Source organism: Crocodylus siamensis, chromosome 6 (assembly GCF_052110815.1).
Source record: "Crocodylus siamensis isolate JL-2025a chromosome 6, ASM5211081v1, whole genome shotgun sequence".
NCBI lineage: Eukaryota > Metazoa > Chordata > Crocodylia > Crocodylidae > Crocodylus > Crocodylus siamensis.
In genome coordinates, this window is record NC_143400.1 from 22512126 (window position 1) to 22535294 (window position 23169).

A 23169-nucleotide genomic window follows, 5' to 3' on the forward strand; every position below is an offset into this window, starting at 1 on the left:
CCTACATAACCTTTCATTGATCCACAAGACCTTACCTACTCCTTTGAGCAGGTGCCCCTAATTCTAGTTTTCTTGGACTTAGTGAACAACACATCCCTGTTCACTTGGTCCACACCCTTCATGATGCCATAGACCTCTCTCCTCTCCTCTCTCAGCCTTCTCCTTTCCAGATAGAAGAGTTTGAGCCTTCTTAGTCTCTCCTGGTCTAGTTGTGGCTCCAGGCTTCTGATAATTTGGTTGCCCTTCTCTGGACCTTTTCTAGCTCTAGCCCATCCTTGTGGAGATGTGGGGACCAGAACTGAACACAGGATTCAAGACGTGGGCACCCCATGGATTTGTATCATGGCAGGATAATGGAGAAAGCAGGTGTCCTGGAACCCAGCCCCCACTGCTCTAAGCCCCTACACCCCTTCCAGAGCTGGAGAGAACCCAGGTGTATGAGCTCCTAAACCAGGGGTGGGTAAAATGCTGTCCGGGGGCCAGATGTGGCCTGCCAGGCCATTCTATCTGGCCTGCGGGGCCCCTAAAAAATTTAGAAAATGAATATTTATCTGCCCTGGGCTGCCTGTCATGTGGCCCTTGATGGCTTGCCAAAACTCAGTAAGTGGCCCTCTGCCCAAAATAATTGCCCATCCCTGTCCTAAACTAACCCACCAGGTCTCACTCCCCAACCAGAGCTAGGATAGACCCAAGGTGTTCAGGCTCCCAGCTCTCTCCCACTAGACCCCCGTTCCCTTCCAGAGCTAAGATAGATCCTGGTCTCCAGGCTCTCAACTCAAACCCACCAGACCTCATTCCCCCACACCCAAGAGTCAGAGTTTTCAGTTCCCTTCTTAATGGTGCCCCACCTTTTATTTTGGGTGCCCCACCGATTTGATTCTGTAACTCACCAGGGCTTTGTCAGGGAAGCGGAGATTGATCTGGATGTTGGTCTCATACACCCGGACCTGGACAGGTGCCATCTTGCTCTGCTCCTGGATGTCAACGTGGAAGTCGACCAGCCCCTCTGCTCCCTGGCACAGGGCAGCCAGCTGGTACCGACAGGTGCCCTGGAAATTGTACCGCTGCCTATCGAAGGTGACATAGTGGGGGGTCTGCCCCACTGAACAGGTGGCGTAGGAGGTGGGATAGCACCCCCACACACCATTCACCACCCCACACTGCTCAGAGGGCTTACAAGCTGCAGATGTGCATGAGACATGGCCAGTGGTGGCACTGCACGTACATTGCATGTTACATGTGTCATTCCAGACAGTCTCACCAGGAGCATAGGGGTGCCCCTCCAACATGCACCCACAGCCACTCCTGGGGACACACCGCCCCTGGCTCAGCACGAAGCCAGCTTTGCACTGGCAGGTTTCCATGCAAGGGGATGGACAGCTGCTGGGGTCATCTTCATTCACACACGTGGCAGGGCATGCAGTCCCACAGAGCTGATACTGGCTGTTCTGTGGACACTCCAAGGCTAGGGAGAGAAGGAAGGACAGGGATGGAGGGTTGGATCCTGGAGGGTGCTGGAAGCTCAGGGAGCACAGCAGGACTTCAGAGGGATCAGAGCTTTGCACCCAGAACCTCACATCATGAGGGCACCATGGGTATAGTGCCAGCTCCCTATCCCATCCACATGTCTGTGGACAGGAGCTGCTTCACATGAGAGATGTCTCCAGAGAGGGATGGAGAGACTGATGCTTGGAGCTAGGAGAGGACCCCGGAGTCCTTAGGTCCCAAACCAGTGGTTCAAGACTCCTTAGAGCCAGGAATAAAACCAAGGAGAATGGGCTCCCAGCCCCCCTGTTCTAACTCACTAAACCCTATTTCCCTCCCAGGTGTCCAAGCTTCCAGCCCCTGCTGTTACAGACCCTCCCTGCTCCCCTCAAAAAACCCCACTGCTTTCCAACAAAACCCAGGAGTCCAGGCTCCAAGAGTGGGGGTCTCTGGTCCCCTTCTTCCAATCTTCTGCCCCAGATACTCACGGCACCGTGCAAGCTTCCGCCAGTCCCCGATGGACACTCCAAGCAGTTGGCAGGCAGTGGCATAGGCTGCCAGGGCCTCACACAGCACCTTCCAGTAGCCATTGTGGTGGCACAGGTCAGCCATGCAATTGTACACATAGACCCTTGGATCCACTCTGGCATGACAGGAACTGAAGGGACCCTCGCCTGCCTTGGCCATCAGGCCACACCAGGCCTCCCCAGCATAGGCTAAAGACTGTTTTTGGGTGCAGGACCCACAGGTCCCAAAGCAGTCATGCCAACACAACTGGTCACTGTCATCCAGTGCCCAGCTCTGGATAAGAGCAGGGGAATCAGGTAAGTCATTAGCAGGGTCTCCATTGTAATCTCCACACAGGCCACAGAGGTGAGCAGAGAAGGTGCTAGGGATGTGGAGATGTAGGTGGTGGTGCCAGTCATAGGAGACTCGGAGGCCAAAGTCAGTGATGAGGAGGAGGTGGGACCCAGCTTGGGAAAGAAGAAGGGCGCTGTGGTGCAGCGAGAGGGGTAAGTGGGCCCGGGCACCATTCACCTTTGGAGGGAGAAATGGAAGAGATCAGACCAAACCCTGAATGCTGTGATCCCTTCATCACCTACTGGGCCTTGCTCAGGCTGCAGAGCAAGGCTATAACCCAGGCATCCGGGGTCCCTCCCACCCCTACTCTGACTCAGTAGACTCCATTCCTCTCCAAGAGCCAAAGATATAACCCAGATGTCCAGGGTCCCAGTGCCCCCTACTCCAGCCCACCAGATCCTGCTCCCTTCCCAGAATGGGGAAAGAACCCAGGTGTCCAGGATCCCAGCCACCTCCCCCTGCTTCTCTACCCCAGAGTCCACTCCTCCTCCAACAGCTAGGGAAAGAACACAGGCATCCCAGCTGCCAGCACTGTTCCATGCACTCACCCTCACAAAGCCAACTTCAGATCTGACCACCGTGACCTTGACTCCATAGACTTGGACAGTGACCGAGGTGATGTACGAGATGAGTGAGTTCCCCCTGTTTTCAATAGAGGCTGTGACATTGAAAGCAGGGAGGTTGGATGCCTCCCCGCAAGTCTGGGCTACAACGTAGGTACAGATGCCCCGCAAGTCATATGTCCACCCATCAAAGGTCTGGAAATGCAAGTAGCCCATGGCCCAGCATGTGGCTTCGGAGAGGGGCACACACTCTGGTTTTCTATCTATCATCCTGCAGAAGGTTCCTGCCCTGCAATGGACCACACTACAGGATGGCATCAGGGTGTCTGGAATGGAAAGAGAAGGGAACTGGTAGTTATAGCTACAAGATCCCACTCCAACCACCAACCCTGTAATGAAATATATGGTGCTAAAGGAGCATAAGAATTTCTATACCCTGGATCAAACCCTTCATCCATTTTGCTTAGCCTCCTGTGTCCCATGGCTGCATAGGGTGGACGCTGGAAGGGAGAGTGATCTGGATATGCATAGGGTCTCTCCCCATGTTTCTCTCTCCCTGGAAGCCTCCAGCATTGAAGTTCTGATCCAGATGCCGTGCAGACTCACTCCCATGCTCAAAAGTGACCCATGCCCCTTTCCTCCAAGAGTGGGTCCAATCCCTTAGTGAATCTAGCTACACTTTCAGCTTCTACCATTTTTGGTGGCCACAAGTCCTGCCCTGGTTAAAAAAGACCTGCCTGATGTTCATTACCAACAAACTTTTAGTTTAATGCACTGATTCATTGTTCTTGTCTGGTGAAAGACAGTCAAGAATAAATCCCTAGTGACTCATCCTTTAGTATGTTGCAAGCCCTTCTATTGACCTACTCAAGCATCTCTCTTCTATCCTGACCAAGCCTGGCCTCAGTATCTCCATCTAAGGAAGCCCCTCCATAGCACTTCTTATCCTTGTTTCCCTTCTCTAGACCTTCTCCAGTTCTATAAAAGGCACATACGAGGACAAGAATGATGAAGAAGTTTGGACAAAGCCTTGTCTTGGATGTTTTCAAGACTGATCCCACCTGGAGCAGTGGGTTGGACTAGATGTGATCTCCTGAGGGCCTTTCATCCTTGTTGCCCTTCTCTGGACCTTCTCTAGGTCTTCTATAGCTTTTTGAAGGTGTGGGAATCAGGGAAGGGGGGTTGGGTACCAGCATGAAAGCCACTACTGAAATCACATCTACATCAATGGTGTCAAAACTGACTGGTCTTTGGATTTGAACCCAGGGGTGGGGGAAAATGTGACAGGTCACTCACCCCCACAATGTGTCCCCCACGTGGGTCCCCACTGGGTTCTTCCAAAGGTGGAACTCACCTCTGAATTCCCAGTCAATCCCAGCCCCATCATCCAGCTGAAAAGGTTGGATCTGACCAACAGGCTGTGACTTCCCCACCCCCAACCTACACTATTTAACAAAACCCATCTGGTATCAACCTAGAGAGATTAGAGAAAGGATCTGAGATTAATCAGATCAAGTTTAACAAGGACAAGTACAAAGTCTTGCCCTTGGAAGGGGATCATTGAACACCGGAGGAATGAGGGGCTGGGAGGGAGGACTGAAAAGAAGGACCTAGGGGTGATAGTGGACCATAAGCTGAATATAAATGAACAGTGTGCTCTTATTACAAACAAAGCCAGCAGCCTCCTAAGTTGTATGAATAAGAGGGTCACTTGTAAATCAAGGCAATGACTTTCTCACTCTATTCAGCACTGGGGAGGCCTCTCCTAAAGCCCTGTGCCCAGTTTGGGCCCCACATTTCAAGAAGAAGATGAACAGATGGGAAAGAGGCCAATACAGAGCACCAAATATATTTAAGGACCTGGGAAGGAAGACTGATGACAAAAGGCTGGAAGAGCTAGGATGATTGAGTGTGGAAAAGAGAAGATTGGGAAGAGATGTGACAAATTGACAGCAGCTTTTGGCAGCTCAGCGAAAAGCTATGGCCCATTCAGCAGTAGCTGTGAGAGGCCTAAAACTAACAGTAATATTACTCCACCCTTCTTCCTCTGTGGCCATAGAGAGAAGGAGAGCCCTGGCAGCCATCACAGTGCCCCTGTAATTCCATTACAATGCCTCCATGCTTCTATTCTGGTACAGAAATCACCTTCCCTTCTTAAGGCATACACCCCATTTTTGGGGGGACCTTTTTTGGGGAAAAAGTTGTACAAGATGCATGAGGAAATACGGTAAAAGGGGGGACGGAAAGTGTAAGAAAATATAGGTGTGATTGAATGGAGATTTGTGAACTCTTTTATGAAGAGCTTAGTTATGGATTTGTCTGGGATGGTTTGGACAGAGCTGATCCTGCCTCAGGCACAGGGTTCAACTCAATGTGACCTCTGAGGGTCCTTTCTGGACCAGCTTCTCTAGGATTCTATGGCTCTATGACCTCTGGAGGTCCCCTCCACCCCTATGACCCCATAATGATGACTCTGACTTCTAGAGGTCCCTTCCAGACTGGATTCTCCAGGATTTCTATAGTCAAGACCCCCTCCTTACCTCTGACCCCAATTGCTGGTGAGCCGTACCCAGAATTGTCATTGATTCCAATGTTCCACAGCCCGAAGGAGGAGCTGGGATGCCTCATGTTGTGTCTCTTGAAACCACGACCAAGGTTGTATTCTGCCCAGGAGAACTCAGTGCCTGGAACTGGCTTCCACTTGAGGTTCCTGAGGGGCCTATTATCCAGGATAATCCCCTCTGACTGAGATGTGTTGACCACAATCAGTGCATAGTTCTCAAACTCCTCCTGCCCAAAGACGTTATAGGTTTGACAGTAGCTGGAGACATCAGGGATGGTCATGAAGAAGGGGTCATAGACGATGTTCCTGCTGGTCCCACCATTGGAGAAGAAGACGACTTGGATTCCCACACTGGCTGAGAGGTAAAAGAGTCTCAAGGCAGTAATTTCAAATACTGCGACCTGCCCCGCCTCCAGGTGCTTTGTGACCTCTTTCCACGCATAGTGGCAGGTAATGTGGGTATCTTGGGAAGCCACAACATACACCACATCAAATTTGGTCTGGAAGGACATGGCCGGGATAACAAAGGTGGTACCCCACGTGGACACTGGCAAGAGCTGCTCACCAACATAGTCACATTTGGTGTGTTTTGAGGCACACGTATGCCCAGCATAGACAGCCACAGGGCTTTGGGACACGATCCTGGTACCAGATAAATCATCATGGCTCTGCAGCTGGATAGCCTGGTAGGCCTCCAATGTGATGGTCAGCTGACTCCCTGCTTTATAGATTTCTCTTTGGAATATCACATCTCCTTTGAGGTAGATGTCCACACGGGTGGACTCCTGCCAGGTCACTACCATGAACTGTTTGTAGCCAATCCTGGACACCTTTCCTGGAGTCACCACATAATAATCAGTCCCAAGGTCCTGTATGGGGTAGATAATCATGGTATCAGCTGTGTGGTCTTTATAGTTCAGGGCAAGGATGGAGATCTGCTGGTCAGCTTGGATGGTGACTGTGTGGTCTGAAATGGTGCTGCCTTGCAGCTCTGTGAAGGCTGGGATGCTCACGGGGATTGTTTCACTGGGGTTCCCAGTCAGGTGGACGGTGAAATTTGCCTGGTTCACTAAGACCGTCACCGATGTGTCAGGGAAGTAGCTGGTAATGAACAGCATGTTGCGGCTCTGCCCATAGCTGGAGATATAGTTTTGCAAGAAGGCCATGATGAATTCATTTCCTTGGGGCCCCGAGCAGGTAGTATGTGGAGATTCAGCAGGTGTGATTGTGGGGGAAACAGGACTTCCTGGATGGAATAGGAAGGATAGAACAACGTCATGAGCTGAGACACTCACATTATTAGAATCATAGAGGAGTTGGGTAGGCATGACCCTCAGGAGACAACATCTAGTCCAACCCCCTGCTCTGGATCAACCCTACTAGGTAAGGGTTTGTCCAACCTTCATCATCCTTCTTGCCCTTCTCTGCACCTTTTATAGAAGAACTAGAGAAGGTCCAGAGAAGGGCAACAAGAATGATGAGAGCTACGGAGGGGCACCCATAGGAGGAGAGACCAGTGGGGCCAGGCTTGTTCAGGTTTGAAGAGAGACACTTGAGGGGGGACAGGAGAAGGGTTTCCAACATACTGACAGGTGAAGAGAAAATCACTAGGGATTTATTATTGCCTGTCTCTCATCAGGCAAGAACAAGGGGTCTCAACATGACACTATAGGGTCGTCAGGTCAAAATTAACACCAGGCAGGTTTTTTTCACCCAGTGTGGAAGGAAAGGGTGGGACAAGTGGCCACCAGATGTGGTGGAAGCCGTGAGTTCAGCCAGATTCATCAAGGAATTGGACCCATTCTTGGAGGAAAGGGGCATCAGTCATTACTGAGCCCAGGAATGAGGGGCACGGCCTCTAAATGAGAATTTCCTGGACCTTCATTGCTGGAGACTGCCAGAGAGACAGAAACAGAAGGAAAAACCCAGCTCTGACACAAGTCACTCACCCTTCTTCCCTCCGCTCTCCGGCACTTGTGTGACACAGTCTTGGCAAGATGGGGCTAGGGACTGACCTAGGAAATAGCAGGTCTTAGGTTCTTGTGTCAGAAATTCTTCCCCTCCCCCATCCCCTCAGTTTGCCGACCCACCCTTCTCCCTCATTGCAATTTAAGTCTCCATGCACACAGAGAGCAACCCATTCCTGCCCTCTTACTGGCTCTGTGTGGGTGGCATGGCGACAAGGAAAGGAATCAGGACTCCTGAGTTCTCACAGAGGGTCTGGGAATGAGTATACTCTTTATATTGGTCCTGATGCTATATTGTTGCTTCCAGGAAGAAACAAAGAATACACACATATTTTGCATGGGTAAGACTATTTCCTTACCTCTTCCCCCTATAGCTGGTGAACCGTATCCAGATTTATCAGAAATTCCAATGCTGAAGACAACAAAGGGAGAACTTGGGTGTTCAATGGTGTGGTTGCTATATCCCATCCCCAATCTGTATAATGTCCATGAATAGGCTGCACCGGGAACTGGCCTCCATAAGGTGAAGCGTAAGGGTTCTTTGTCGATAGTCAGATCTGTGGTATCGGAAGTCTTGGCTACAATCAGGGCATAGTTCTCAAACTTCTCCTGCCCAAAAATGCTGTAGGTCTTGCAGTAGCTGGACACATCAGGGATGGTCATGAGAAAGGGGTCATAGTTGAGTTTCTTATGGGTTCCACCAGTGCAGAAGACGACAACTTGGACTCCTACACTGGCCGAAAGATACAAAGGATTTGAGACCGTGACTTCAAATGTCATGACCTGCCCAGGGGCCAGGATCATTGAGGCTTTCAGGCTCCCAGAGTGGTAGCTGATGTGGGTGTCTTGAGAAGCAACCACATAGGCCAAGTCAAATTTGGTCTGGAAGGACATAACTGGAACCACAAATGTGGTGCCCCACTTGGACACTGGCAAGAGCTGCTCACCAACATAGTCACATTTGGTGTGTTTTGAGGCACACATGTGCCCGGCGTACACAGCCACGGGGTTTTGGGACACAATCCTGGTACTGGATAAGTCATCACGGCTCTGTAGCTGGATGGCCTGGTAGGCTTCCAAGATGATGGTCAGATTGCTTCCTGCTGGGTAGGTTCTTTCTTGGAATGTCACAGCCCCTTTGAGGTGGATGTCTACGCGGGTGGACTCCTGCCCAGCAACCACTGCAAATTGTTTGTGAAGTTCACTCAACCCCTCTTTGGGTGTTACCACATAGTACTCAGTCCCGAGGTCCCTCACAGGATAGACAATGGTGGTATCTGCCGTGTTTCTCTTGTAGTTGAGGGCAAAGACGGAGATCTCCTGGTCAGCCCGGATGATGACTGTGCGGTGGGAAGTGCCACTCCGAAGCAGCTCCACAAACTCCGGGATCTTCACCACCACCGTCTCCCCTAGGTTGGCTATGGCCTGGAAGGAAAAGTCCTCCTTGTTGACAGAGACAGTGATGGTTGTATTGGGCATGTAGCTAGTGATGAACAGCTTGAAGTCCGCCTTGCCAAACCGGGGCAAGAAGTTCTGCATGAAGGCCATAATGAACTCTGTGCCTTGGGGGCCAGAGCAAGAGGCCTCGGGAAGTCCTACAGGGGTAGCTCTGCTGGGGACATAAGCAGCACCTGCAGACACAGGCAAAAGAGGCAGATATAAAAGGCTGTGAAAAGTCCATTGGTTGTCATCTCATGAGCCTCCCTATTCTCATTCACTTCCAACGTTACAGCGGGGAAATTTTTCTCATCATCTAACATGATTACACATGCAATATTACATACTTAAGAACTGCCATTTACTGGGTGAAACCATAGGTCCATCTTGACCAGTTTCCTGTGTCACACAGCAGCAGAGAGTGGAGGCTGAAAAGGAGAGCAAGCTGGGTCTAACCATGGTTTTTCCCCCATTCCTCTCTCACTTGTAGCCTCCAGCATTGAAGATTTAAGATGTTCTGACTCAGAGGCTGTGCCCCTCACTCCCATGCTCAATAGTGACTGATGCCTCTTTCCTCCAAGAATGGGTCCAATCCCGTGGGGAATCTGGCTAAATTCTCAGCTCCCACCACATCTGGTGGCCACGAGTCCCACCCTTTCATGCCATGCCAGGTGAAAAAGGACTTTCTTGTGTTTGTTTTTAAACCGATGACTTCCTAATTTCATGTTGTGATCCCTCATTCTTGTCTGGTGGAAGACAGTTAAGAATAAATCCCTAGTGACTTTCTCTTCACCATTTAGTATTTTATAAAACTTTCTTCTGTCCCACCTTAAGCACCTATTTTCTAAATTGAACAGACCTAGCCGCTTTAGTCTCCCCTCCACTGCTGACATCCTTGTTGCTCTTCTCTGCACCTTCTCCAGTTCTTCTATAAAAGATATACAGGAGGGCAACAAGGATGATTACAATTGGACAAAGCCTTGTCTTTGGATGATTTAGACAAGGCTAATCCTGCCTGGAGCAGTGGGTTGGACTAGATGTGGTCTCCTGAGGGCCTTTCATTCTTGTTGCCCTTTTCTGGGCTCTCTCTAGTTCTTCTATAGCCTTTTGGAGGTGTGGGGAATCAGGGAAAGGGGGTTGAGTACTGGCATGAAAGCCACTGCTGAAATCATGTCTGCATCAATGGAGTCAAAACTGATTTGGACCATGGAGTGGGGGGAAGACATGACAGGTCACACCCCCCGCAATGTGTCCCCCACATGGGTCCTCAATTGGTCCTTTCCAAGTGGTACCCACTTTTGAATTCCCAATCAATCCCAGTCCCTTTTCTAGGTCTTCTATGTCCTTTTTTAGGTGGGAGGACCAGAACTGTGCAGTATCCAAGCTGTGGATGCACCATGGATTTACAAACAGGACACCATGAGCACACAGAAATCAAGAATCAGGCCCCATATATTTATGCTAAAAGATTTTTGTTTTAGCATCATTATAGGGCTCCATTCCTCTGCACTACATCCAAAAGCCCTGTTCTACTTATAGGATCATAGGACAGTCAGGACGGAAGGATTCTCACAGGGTCACATCTAGTCCAGCAGAGGCTTAAGGCAGGATCATCCCTGACTATACCATCCCAGTCATGTGTCTGCCTGCTCTCAAGCATTTCCATGGATGGAGAAACCACCACCTCTGGGTAGCCTGTTTCAGTGCTTGACCACCCTCATAGTCAGCAAGTTCCTCCTTATCTCCTTATCTCCAACCTCAGTTTCCCCTGCCCTAGCTTGAGGCCATTGCTCCTAGTTCTATCCCTTGTGGCTCACCTCCATCATCTCCATACTTGCCCTTCATGGAGCTGAAGACAGGTAGGCATCTAAATAGGTTTCTATACCATCCTACCCAAGTCTCTGGAAAACCAGTCATGTAGCAACATTGGTCTATGTCAGCCTTCAGAAGATGACAGCGCACACAGGATGCAATTCATAGAAAATGAGGGTTGGAAGGGACCTCAGGAGGTCACATCTAGGCCAACCACTTGCTCCAAGCAGGATCATCCCCAACTCGGTCATCTCAGCCAAGGCTTTTGTCTAGCCAGGTGTTCAAGGATGGAGATCCCATTACATCTCTGCGTAGCCTGTTCCAGTGCTCTACTACCCTCCTCATAAGAAAGTTTTTCCTAATATCTGAGGGGGTTCCTATGGGGTAATTTATCTCAGGTTTTAGTCCAGAGTAAATTTATTCAGGGGTGAAGCATCAGCACAAGTTGCATACACACATCCAAATAATCTGTGAGAATTCTACCAGGTTTGCTCTCCTGGTAAAGACATTTATGCAGGTTTCTTCTGGGACATTTAAACAGGTTTCCCATAAGAAATTTAATGTATATATAAGGCCTGACACACGGAACACCAGGTCAAATATCTACAGTAGCTGCTATAACCGAGAAAAGCCTCTAAGTGGTAGGGTAGCCCATCTGCAGTGGTGCTGACTAGGCCCACAGACAGAAGTAAGGATCCTATGCCATCGGTTACTGAGATCAGTTATTAGGATACAGCTACATGATGCTGTAGTGATACCAATGTAGTTAAATCACTGGAAATTTAACTCTTCTTCATTCAGTCGGGATCACTCATGGTTAGTATGGAACAATCCCATGCACTGGTACAGGCTGGGCAGCAGCTCTGCAGAAAAGGACCTGGAGGCGACAGGGGACAAGAAGCTGAATAGGAGCCAACCATGTACCCTTGTTGCCTAAGGGCATCCTGGACTGCATTAGTAGGACTGTTGCCAGCAGATAGAGGAAAGTGATTCTTCCCCTCTATTCAACAATGGGGAGGCCACATCTGGAGTCCTGTGTCCAGTTGTGGGCCCCCCACTCCAGCCAGGATGGAGAGAATCATAGCCATAGAATCATGGTCATAGACCCACAGAGAAATGAGACTGGAAGAGACCTCCAGAGGTCACTTCTAGTCCAACACCCTATACAAATCGATCCTCTAAACTCTTCCTAAAACTACAGTCAACCTAACACAACACAAAACTTGCCTCATACCAGACAGATGCCCCAACCTGAGACTGGTTTGAACTGGTCCTGTACTGGGCTTTCCCCTTCCTTCTTGTTGTGGGCCTAAGTGACTTATCTAGAAGTGTTCAGAAATCCATGCCAAAGCAGGGAATAGAGCCCCGGATTTCCTCCCCCAAGATATTTATATCACACCAGGAAGGAAAGGCGCTAGCTCATTTGTCTGTGAATTCCTGTGGTTCACCCACACATAACATGAGGTTTCTCAATCATCCTTCTTTCTCAATCACCCTCCACCTGATTGGCTGGGATATCTCCTATCCTTTCTATGGAGGGCGTGAGGCTCAGTTGGATCAACACAGAAAGTGTTGAGTAATCCCCCCACTGAGGCAAGAGAAGGAAATGTACCATGCCATAGAACAGCCTCAGTGAAAGAAGTGTCATTTTGGAAAACTACCAGGTCTTGTGAGAGCCAGAATCTGTGACATACTGCCTCATAAGGAAGGCTGAAAGAACTAGGGTGATTTATTTTGGAAGAAAAAAAGAGAGAAGCCTGGGCAGATGGTGGAACTGGTGAGGATTATAGGAAAGTGAGGCTGGAAGGGACCTCACAAGATCACACCTAGTCCAGCCCCCCCGCTCAAGTCAAGATCAGCACTGATGAAACCACCCCGGCCAACTGTGTATCTAACCTGCTCTTGGACATTTCCAAGGATGGAGATCATGCCACCTCTCTGGGCACCCTGGTCCAATGCCAAACCACCCTTTGAGTCAGCAAGCTCCCTCTCACTTCCAACCTCAGTTTCCCCTGCTGCAGCTTGCAGCTGTTGCTCCTAGTCTTGTCCCCTCCTGCCATGGAGCCCATCTCCATCCTGGGGGATATGGGTTATGAAGAGAGGCTGAGGGAACTGGGCATTTTTAGTCTAAAGAAGAGAAGACTGAGAGGAGATTCAATAGCAGCCTTCAGCTACCTGCAGGGGGGCTCCAAAGAGGATGGAACTGGACGGTTCTCAGTGGTAGCAGAGGACAGAACAAGGAGCAATGGGCTCAAGCTGCAGCAAGGGAAGTTGGGGTTGGATATTAGGAAAAATGTTCTTATGAGGAAGGTAGGAAAGCACTGGAACAGGCTCCCCAGAGAGGTGGAGGAGTCTCCATCCTTGGAGCTTTTGAAGACCCAGGTAGACAAAGCCTTGGCTGGGTTGATGGAATCAGGACTGGTCCTGCTTAGAGCAGGGGTTTGGACTAGATGTGACCTCCTGAGGTCCCTTCCAACCCTCATGTTCTATGATTCTTTCTTCTCTATCATTTTCCTTCAGAGATTTGAAGACCAGTGTCAAATCCCTCTTCAGGCTTCTCCTCTCTGGGCTCAGTCACTCTAGCTCTTCCAGCCTTTGCTCATTAGTTCTGCTTCCCATGCCTCTAATCATTTATCTCACATTGAGTTGCACTCTTTCTAAACTGTCCACCTCCTTCTCGAAATGTGGAGGCCAAAACTGGACCCAGGACTCCAGGTGAGGCCTCACCAGTGCTAGACAGAGGGTGCATCTACATGAGACACTTTAAGGCACACTAGTTTAAATTTAAGTGCATTATGGTGCACATCTACATATGTGCACCCTTAATACATTTTTAAAATGGCAATTTTGGGCTATTCATGCCTAAATTTCATACCTGCAAATGCAGGTATGAAATTTAGGTGTGAATTGTTAAAGCACATTAACACTGTGTGTGTGGACTGACTTGGGACCAACTTTATCCCAAGTCAGTCCACATAGTGCTAATGTACTTTAACACCTCCATGTGCTTTGATGGAGGACTACCACGCTCTGGGGTGCGTGCTGAAGGAGATGGGTGCACAGGTAATTTTCTCTTCTATCCTGCCAGTGAGTGGATGAGGCAGACGGCATGAAATGTGCATCGCGGAGACCAACTGGCGGCTAGAGGAATGGTGCTTCGAGGTGGGCTTTGGCTTCCTCAGCCACGACCGGCACATCACGACGAGAGACATGCTGGGATGGGACGGGCTCCACCTTTCCCCTAAAGGTAAGCGTGTTCTCTTCTAGGTTGGCAGACCTCCTCTGGCGGGCTTTAAACTAGGCTCGTCGGGGTAAGGGGAAGATGAGGGCAGAGGAAACATCAGACTGCCAGACCAAACAGCACCCACAACTACAGCCCAGCTCAGACCAACAAGCGAAGCAAACAAACAGGTAAGAGAGAGGGGCCAGGGTAACGCTGGGACTAGGGGGTCAGTACACACACCCACAGGAGGCCTCAAATGCCTCTACACAAACGCTCATAGTATGGGAAACAAGCAGGAGGAACTCACCCTCCTTCTGGCTGACACCAGCCCGGATATAGTGGGGATTACGGAAAAGTGGTGGGACGCAACGCATGATTGGGCGGTGAATGTCAAGGGCTATAGACTGTATAGGATGGACAGGATAGGAAAGAGAGGTGGGGGCGTGGCGCTCTATATTAAGGAGGAATACACATCCTTGTTAATTAGCAAGGAGTCGGGGAGGGGCACTCTGAGGTGCTTTGGATTAGAGTACAAGGCAGTCGAGGGGAAAGAGACTTAATTGTGGGAGTCTACTACAGACCTCCCAACCAGGGAGAAGAGCTTGACCAGGAATTTTTGGGTCAGATCACAGAGGTAGTGAAGGCTAAGGATGTGGTAGTCATGGGGGACCTGAATTTCCCGGACATCTGCTGGGAAGAGCAGTCAGGCAGGTCTGACCGCTCACGTAGGTTCTTGGCCAGAGTGCAGGACCTCCATCTAACCCAGGAGGTGCACAGCCCCACCAGGAGAGATGCCTTGTTGGACCTAGTGCTGGCCACAGGTGATGACCTGGTGCGGGGGCTGCGGGTGCTCGACCACCTGGGCGACAGCGATCATCGCCTGCTGGGATTCACCATCCAGCGCAAGGTGGCAAAGGCCTGCAGCAAGGCAGCGGCCCTAGATTTTAGGAGGGCAGACTTCAACGAACTAAGGAGAATAGTTGGGGAAGCGCTGAGGTCCCGGAGGGGAGGGGAGCCAGGTGTCCAAGGAGAGTGGTCGGTCCTCAAGGAGACGATCCTCCAAGCCCAAAGGAAGGTAATCCCAACGAGGATCAAAGGGAGCAGGAGAGCACACAAGCCTCCGTGGCTCACCAAAAGCATCTGGGAATGTCTCCTTGCTAAGAAGGAGGCTTACACCCAATGGAAAGAAGGGGTCATCACCAGGGAGGGCTATTCTGCAGTTGCTCGGGGATGTAGGGGGGTAGTTAGGAAGGCCAAGGCAGAGATGGAACTGGGGCTAGCTTCCCAGATTAAGGACAATAAGCAGTCCTTTTTTAAATACATAGGGGGTAAAAAGAAGGTCCCGGGTAACGTGGAGCCCTTGCAGGACGCTTTGGGAAACTTGGTCGTCACACCAGACGGCAAAGCTAAAATGTCTAATGATTTCTTTGCCTCCATCTTCCTAAGTAGGGACCAGAACAGGCAACCCCCCCGCTGGGCCCCCCGCTGGGCCCCAGGGGAGGCACACCTGGGCCACGGGTTAGTGAGAATTTAGTTAGGGAGCTTCTGGAGGGGTTGGACGTATTCAAGTCAGCCGGCCCAGATGATCTCCACCCTAGAGTTCTAAAGGAACTGGCCGAGGTCATTGCAAGTCCCCTGGCACGGCTTTACGAGCACTCGTGGTGCTCTGGTGAGGTACTGGAGGACTGGAAGAGGGCCAACATGGTCCCCATCTTCAAGAAAGGCAGGAAGGAGGACCCGGGAAACTATAGGCCAGTTAGTCTTACCTCGATCCTAGGCAAGCTGTTCGAGAAAATTATGCTGGCACACATCCAGGAGGGGCCAGGAGGGTAGGTCATGCTTAGGGGCAACCAACATGGGTTCATCAGTGGCAGGTCCTGTCAGACCACCCTGGTGGCCTTCTATGATCAGGCTACCAGATCATTAGATGCAGGGGTAGCAGTGGACATCGTCTTCCTGGACTTTCGGAAGGCCTTCGACACTGTCTCTCACCCCGTTCTCATTAAGGAACTGGGGGCTGTGGTGTAGACGCCCACACAGTCAAATGGGTCGCCAACTGGCTGGAGGGCCTCACCCTGAGGGTGGTAGTGGATGGGTCCTTCTCAACCTGGAGGGACGTGGGCAGTGGGGTCCCGCAGGGCTCTGTCCTTGGGCCCGCACTGTTCAACATCTTCATCAGTGATTTGGACGAGGGGGCAAAAAGCACCTGTTCAAATTTGCTGATGACACTAAGATGTGGGGGGACGTGGGCACACAAGAAGGATGCAACAGGCTACAGTCAGACCTGGACAGGTTACAGGGGTGGGTGGATGAGAATAGGATGGGTTTCAACACAGACAAGTGCAAGGTGATGCAGCTGGGGAGGAACAACCGGCACCATACATACAGGTTAGGGAACTCCCCTCTTGTCAGCACGGAGACGGAAAAGGATCTGGGGGTCATCATTGACTCCAAGATGAACATGGGCCGGCAGTGTGGGGAGGCAGTCAGGAAGGCCAACCGCACCTTGTCTTGCATCCACAGATGCATCTCGAGCAAGTCCAAGGAGGTGATCCTCCCCCTCTATGCAGCACTTGTCAGGCTGCAGCTGGAGTCCTGCGTCCAGTTCTGGGCGCCGCACTTCAGGAGGGATGTGGACAGCATGGAGAGGGTCCAGAGGAGGACACTCGCATGATCAGGGGACAACAGGGCAGGCCCTATGAGGAGAGGCGACAGGACCTGAACCTGTTCAGCCTTCACAAGAGAAGGCTGAGAGGGGATCTGGTGGCTATCTATGAACTTACTAGGGGGGACCTGCGGGGAATGGGAGAGTCCCTGTTCCCCTGAGTACTACCAGGATTAACTAGGAATAACGGCCACAAGTTGACTCAGAGTAGGTTCAAGCTAGACATCAGGAGGCGCGACTTCACAGTCAGGGTGACTAGGATCTGGAACCAACTTCCAAGAGTAGTGGTGCTTGCTCCTACCCTGGGGGTCTTCAAATGGAGGCTAGGTAATCATCTAGCTGGGGCCATTTGACCCCAGCATTCATTCCCGCCCACGGCAGGGTGTTGGACTTGATGATCTGCTCAGGTCCCTTCCGACCCAACCAACTATGAAACCATGAAGAAAGCAGAAGAACCTTCACCAGGTCCCAGGAGACTAGAACTAGGGGCACCTGCCAAAATGAGTGGGTGACAGATTTAAAGCTAATAAGGGAAAGGACTTTTTTATGTAAGGCCTAGTTAACCGGTGGAATCATGGGTGCAGTGATTCCCAAGCCCAGGGGCTGCATGGGACACCCCCATGACTGGGAGACCCTCACCTGAGAGGCCCCCGCAGCTGCAGGAGCTTGCGTAGAACACATATTAGATCACATTGTACCTTTACCTGCACATGTAGAGACATCCAAAAGTCTGCAATCTTAACGAGTACTTACACCATAGCATGACTACCCAGGTCCACAGGTGCAGGGCTGTATTTGCATCCACCATACCTAAAAACCAGAAGCCAAATATGTCTGAAATTAGTGAGAAAACACACCATTGTGTTGTCCACATTTACCTATAGGAAGCAGATATTTCTACGGACAGGATAAGTGAATCTCTCCCCAGCAGGTGAGTGAATCTTTCATCACTACAATGCTCTGGCTGTGTCTACACGAGACACTTACCACGCAGTAACAAATTACTATTATGCAGCCACTCATTACTACTGCGCAGTAGCATCGTATGGCATGAACCAGGATGTGACGCCACTGCACAGTAGTAATGAGCTACTGCACAGTAATAATGATCTCCTGAGCAGTCAGCATCACCAGGAAGCCATGCAGAGATGCTACTGTGCAGTAATGCTGGTTACTGCATATTCGTTTAATCATTTAGTCATTATGCAAAAACTGTATGTGAAATATTCAAATACTAAACACTCATTTAGTCATTATACAACTACTATATGTGGAATATGCAAATACTAAATAGTCATTTAGTCATTATGCAAATACTAAATGACCGCACGGTAACAACTGTGCAGTCAGCATCTTGTGCAGACACAGTCTCTGAGAACTAGAGGGGGAAACAGAAGACCTCATGGATATTCTGAAAATTGGTTAAAAAAAAACCCTGGAAATTCATACATGTTCCAAAATTATAATGAATTCTTAACTGTTCTACCAGTAACACTGCTCAAATAGATTAATTCCTCTCTTCAGAGCTAAGATTTAACTTGTATCAGGTTCTGTTTTTCTGGGATTAGCTTTTTTTCTTCATAAATCTAGGCCACAAACATGTGTGGTAATACAGTGTTTAAAAAAATATAGGCTGTATAGAAACTGGGTTGGGTTAGAGGTCAGAGGAAACAATCATGTACCATATTTTATTGGCTACGTTTTCTGGAATGAGATCTGCGCTTAGTTTTGCAAAGGCAAAATGAAGAGAAAAAAGATCTATCCTTGGAATAGGCAGCAGCAAGGTGTGCTTAATGCAGATAAGACATAAATTACTCTTACCATATTTCTCCCATATAATATGCACCACAATTTCCAGCAGCTGTTTTTTGGAAAAAAAGGTGTGTACTGTTTGTGGGAAAATACGATAATATTAGTCACACATATATTATGGATTTTTTTAAACATGTTCCCATGGGCATTTTGTTCTTAAGTGCTTTGCTAAGTAATGAATTTGGCAGTTAATGAAGGACAGAGTGGAAGAGGTGGCAAGTGTGGGATAGAAACATCAGAGAAGTCAGACTGAAAGGGACTTCCAGAGGCCATAGAGTCCTCGACATAGAGAACTGGAGCTGGAAGGGACCTCCAGCAGTCTCAGACTCCAAGTTGCAGAGTCACAGAGAAGCAGGGTTGGAAGGGAGCTCCAGAGGTCACATCTAGTTGAACCCCTACCTAAGGCAGGATCAGCCATGTCCAAAGCATCCTGTACAAATCCATAATCTAAACTCTCCTTAAGACAATCACCGGGAGGGCAAGGACCAGAAGTCTGGGAAATACCCATGGTAGAATATAAGCATAGCTATACCTAGATCATCCCTACCAATGGCTGTCCAACCTCTCCTTAACCCCTACAGTGACAGAGTCTACAACTCCCCTAGGAGCATTGGCATGCCCCAGTCACCATCCCCAGCTTTGGCTGCAGCCAATGCTCAGTGCCTCTGAACAGCATGGATACCACGTGCTGTCACGTACAGTCCTTTTCCCTGAGAAAAACAGCTGTTGGAAATTGGAATGCATGCTATATGCAAGAAATATGGTAAGAGTAGATACTACCACTTACTAGCTGAAATCAATCGAGCAGAACCATGAGCAGGCCTGGCTGCCACACTGCTGCTCCTCAGTTACCACAGGGATAGATCTTCTTTCCCTTCGTTCAGCCTTTCAAAACAAAGGGGCACGCTATATTCTGGGGTGTGTTATATGTGAGAAAATACATATATTGTATTTTCCCAAGCCAATGAGAAGTACAGATAGAGCCAGCTTAAGTGATTTTTCTAGAAAATCACTTAAGCTGGCCCTATCTGTACTTCTCATTGGCTTGGGAAGTGTTTTCACCCCCTCAAGGTTGATTCATCTCAACATATGCCCCCTTCACAGTACCTTCTATGCATGTTTTGGGACCTTTCATAGGTCTGGAGCAGGCATGATGCTAATGGAGTGAGAGTATATGGCATATTTGAACACTCTAATGACAAAATTTCACCCATCCTTCCCTCTTCTGTCTGGTCAATGGGGAAGCAGCACCTCGTTGTTTTGAAGGAAAGGCCCAGCCCCTTCTTTTGGAGCCTGGAGAAAAGGTTGTAGAGACAGTTCAAAGCTGGGAGTGAGTGAATACAGCAGCCAATCAATGGTCCAGAGTGGGGCACCATATAAGATCCCCCCTATTCTGGCCCCTCAAGCTATCTTCCTTTCAAGATCAAGGGGGTTGTGTCTACATGTGCATTTATGCCAACTTAAATTTACTGCGCAGCATATTACTGCACAGTAAGTGGGAATAGGCCATTGTCTACACATGCAGGCATCAAAGCACATTAATGCTGTGTGTGGACTAACCTGGGACTAAAGTTATTCCCAAGTCAGTCCACACATACAATGTTACTGCGCAGTAAGGCATCTACACATGCATTACTGCACAGTAACTAATCAGCCATAAATTTGATACCTGCATGATACAAATATCAAATTCACCCTCAAGTCACCATAAATCAGCATATTTACTGCTCAGTGCAGGCATGCACGTGTAGATGTTTGCCCATACTGGGCAGTAATTTCAGTTACTGAGCAGTAAATGCATACATGTAGATGCACTAAGGGTGTATTATATTCCAGGCCACATTGTATGCAAGAAAATACAGTATTTCTATTAAATCTCTTAGCTGGCCAGATCTGTGCTCCTCAGCCTCGACCCCATGACTTTAGGACTGCCGTTCCTGCTGACAAACCCAGTTTGGTGGTGGGACATGGAGTCCAGCGTGGGCTAACCCGCCTGTGTCAACACACAGCAGCAAATTTTTGGCAGCTTTTCTGGCATCTGAGGACACGAGAGGGTTTGGCTAGGAGAGCTCTGAAGGACTGCCAGTTGCTCCTAAACGGAGGCTAGGAAGAATTCTCCCTTAACTCTTTGTCAAGGGGCTGTACAGTAGCTCATTGTGGAGGGCTGAGACTTTCCTCCCATCCTAATCCCACAGTCCCCTGATTTAAGCAGCTACTGAAATGCCGGGAGAACAAAGAGACATCTCTTACCTCCAACCCCCATGGTAGGCGACTTGCAGTGGAGAAATGTCTTCCCCAGCTCTGCTTCTGGACTTTTTTATACCCCCAGCTATTGCCAAAACTTCAGCTCTGCAGAACAGACCAGGGAATCTCTCAAAAAAGCGTGCCAGGTACCAGGGTGGGAGTACAGTCTGCAAAACCCAACTAGACCTGGGAGAGAAGGCAGCAACTCACTAGCTTACCCCACCAGCTCTCCCCCTGCAATCAGCTGTTCCCAGGGGCGTGTGAATATGTCATATTATGCAATATCCCAGCCATCAGGAGTTCAGAAACCACCAAACTAGTTTATTGACCCCATTGGAAATCATTCCCTGGGCATATGTGTTCCCCAGGGAGCCAATAGTTAAGAAGTTCCTTGCAGCTGTACAGGAGGGGTGTTTCTTATCAAAATCCTTGACAGAGACATGTTTATTAAGCCAGAGCTGGCAGAGTGTGTGGATATGTGGAAACCCAAGGATTTACCAGAAATGCTCTGTTATCTTAGCATAAATTTTCCCCATTTCACAATGGGGCCAGGTTTATCTGTGCTTCTGCGCTGGTTGTGTGCTCTGGTATCTACAGAAAGAAAAAGCTGCCCTCTGCCCCAGCTGTGACTGGGCCCCAGCCTTCAATAACCCAGGAGTCACAGAGTTGGGCCACACATGGAAGAAAGTTCTCACTTCTGGGTGCAAACAGCTGGCCAAGAAAACACATCTGGATGCAAGAGCTCCTTCCTTCCACACACCACCCTCAGACTTGCTGTCTAAAAATAACCCAGGAGGAGATAGTTCTGCATGTGCTGCATTTGAAAGAGTCCTTTAAAAAGTATTGTGCACTTTGTAGAGGTGCTCACTGTGCTCTACCATTTAGGACTTGACAAAAAGAAGCAACATAGAATCATAGAAAATGAGGCTTGGAAAGGACCTTAGGTGGCCACATCTAGTCCACCCCCCTGCTCAAAGCAGGACCAGCCCCAACTACATCATCCCAGCCAAAGTTTTGCCTAGCTGGGTCTTAAACACCTCCAAGGATGGAGACTCCACCACCTCTCTGGGTAACCTGTTCCAGTGCTTTCCTACCCTCCTCCTGAGAAAGGTCTTCCTAATATCCAACCTCAACTTTCCTTGCTGCCCGTTGCTCCTTGTTCTCTAACCAACCACCACTGAGAACAGCCCAGCTCCATCTTCTTTGCAATGCTGCTGCTGGGAGTTGAAGGCTGCTATTCAATGCCCTTCAGTCTTCTCTTCTGCAGACTCAATGAGCTCAGTTCCCTCAGCCTCTGTTCACAAATCTTGTGCCCCAGCCCCTGAACCATTTCCGTTCCCTCCACTGGATTCTCTCCAACTTCTCCACCTCCTTTCCATAGTGGGGGCCCCAAACTGGACACAGGGCTCCAGATGTGGCCTCAGCAGTGCCAAACAGAGGGGAAAAATCACTTCCCTCGATCTCCTGGCAACTCGCCTACTAAAGCAGCCCAGGATGCCATTAGCCTTCATGGCAATAAGGGCACACTGCTGGCTCATATCCAAGTTATTATCCACTGTCAGCCCCAGGTCCTTTTCTGCAGAACTGCTGCCCAGCCCATCATCCCCCAGCCTTTGTTCCATCCTAAGCGAAGGACTTTACACTTCTCCTTGCTGAACATCATGAGGTTTTTTGGCCCAATCCTCCAATTTGTCTAGGTCACCCTGATTCCTAGCCCTACCTTCCAGCATATCTAGTACTCCCCCCAGCTTGGTGTCATACATGAACTTGCTGAAGGTGCACTCTGCCATATTCCAGATGTTTAATGAAGATATTGAACACAGCAGACCCCTGGGACACTCCATTTGATACCGGCTGCCAGCTAGACAGTGAGCCCTTGATCACTACCTGTTGAGCCTGACAATCCAGCCAGCTTTCTATCCACCTTCAAGTGCATTCATCCAACCCAGACCTCCTAAGCTTCCTTGCAAGAATGCTGTGGGAGACTGTATCAAAGCTTTGCTAAAGTCAAGGTATGTCACATGCACTGCTTTCTCTGAACCCAGAGATCCAGTCATCACATAGTTGTTTCATAGTTTCATAGTAGCTAGGGCCAGGGGAGTCCCGAACAGATCATCTAGCCTGACCCCCTGCCACAGGCAGGAATGAATGCTGGGTTCACAAGACCCCAGACAGGTGATCATCCAACCTCCTCTTGAATTTGCCCAAGGTAGGGGCGAGGACCACTTCTCTGGGAAGTTGGTTCCAGATTTTGGCCACCCTAACTGTAAAATATTGCTTTCTGATCTCTAACTTAAACCTATTATCCAACAGCTTATTACCATTGTTCCTTGTCACCCCAGGTGGTGCTGGGGAGAAAAGGGTTGTACTTATTTGCTGTTGATCTCCCCTGATGAGTTTGTAGGCAGCCGCCAGGTCCCCCCTCAGCCTCCTCTTGCTGAGGCTGAACAGGTTCATATCCCTTAGTCTCTCCTCGTAGGGCCTGTCCTGCTGCCCTCTCACCAAGCAGGTGGCCTCCTCTGGACCCTCTCCAGGCT

At 49.6% G+C, this 23169-nt stretch overlaps 1 protein-coding gene across 1 annotated transcript in view; it reads right to left on the bottom strand.

Moving 5' to 3' along the window:
- Positions 1-20770, bottom strand: part of LOC149861631 (IgGFc-binding protein-like) — a 63026-nt gene extending 42256 nt beyond the window's left edge. The window contains exons 1-8 of the mRNA XM_090052288.1: positions 20639-20770; positions 17330-17386; positions 7799-9070; positions 7422-7487; positions 5450-6718; positions 2895-3235; positions 1974-2523; positions 891-1465 (exon numbers count right to left, since the gene is read on the bottom strand). Of these exons, the coding sequence (XP_089908414.1) occupies positions 891-1465; positions 1974-2523; positions 2895-3235; positions 5450-6718; positions 7422-7487; positions 7799-9070; positions 17330-17386; positions 20639-20651 (4143 nt within the window). The 5' untranslated portion in view covers positions 20652-20770. The remainder of the gene's footprint in view (positions 1-890; positions 1466-1973; positions 2524-2894; positions 3236-5449; positions 6719-7421; positions 7488-7798; positions 9071-17329; positions 17387-20638) is intronic.
- Positions 20771-23169: the final 2399 nt, after the last annotated feature.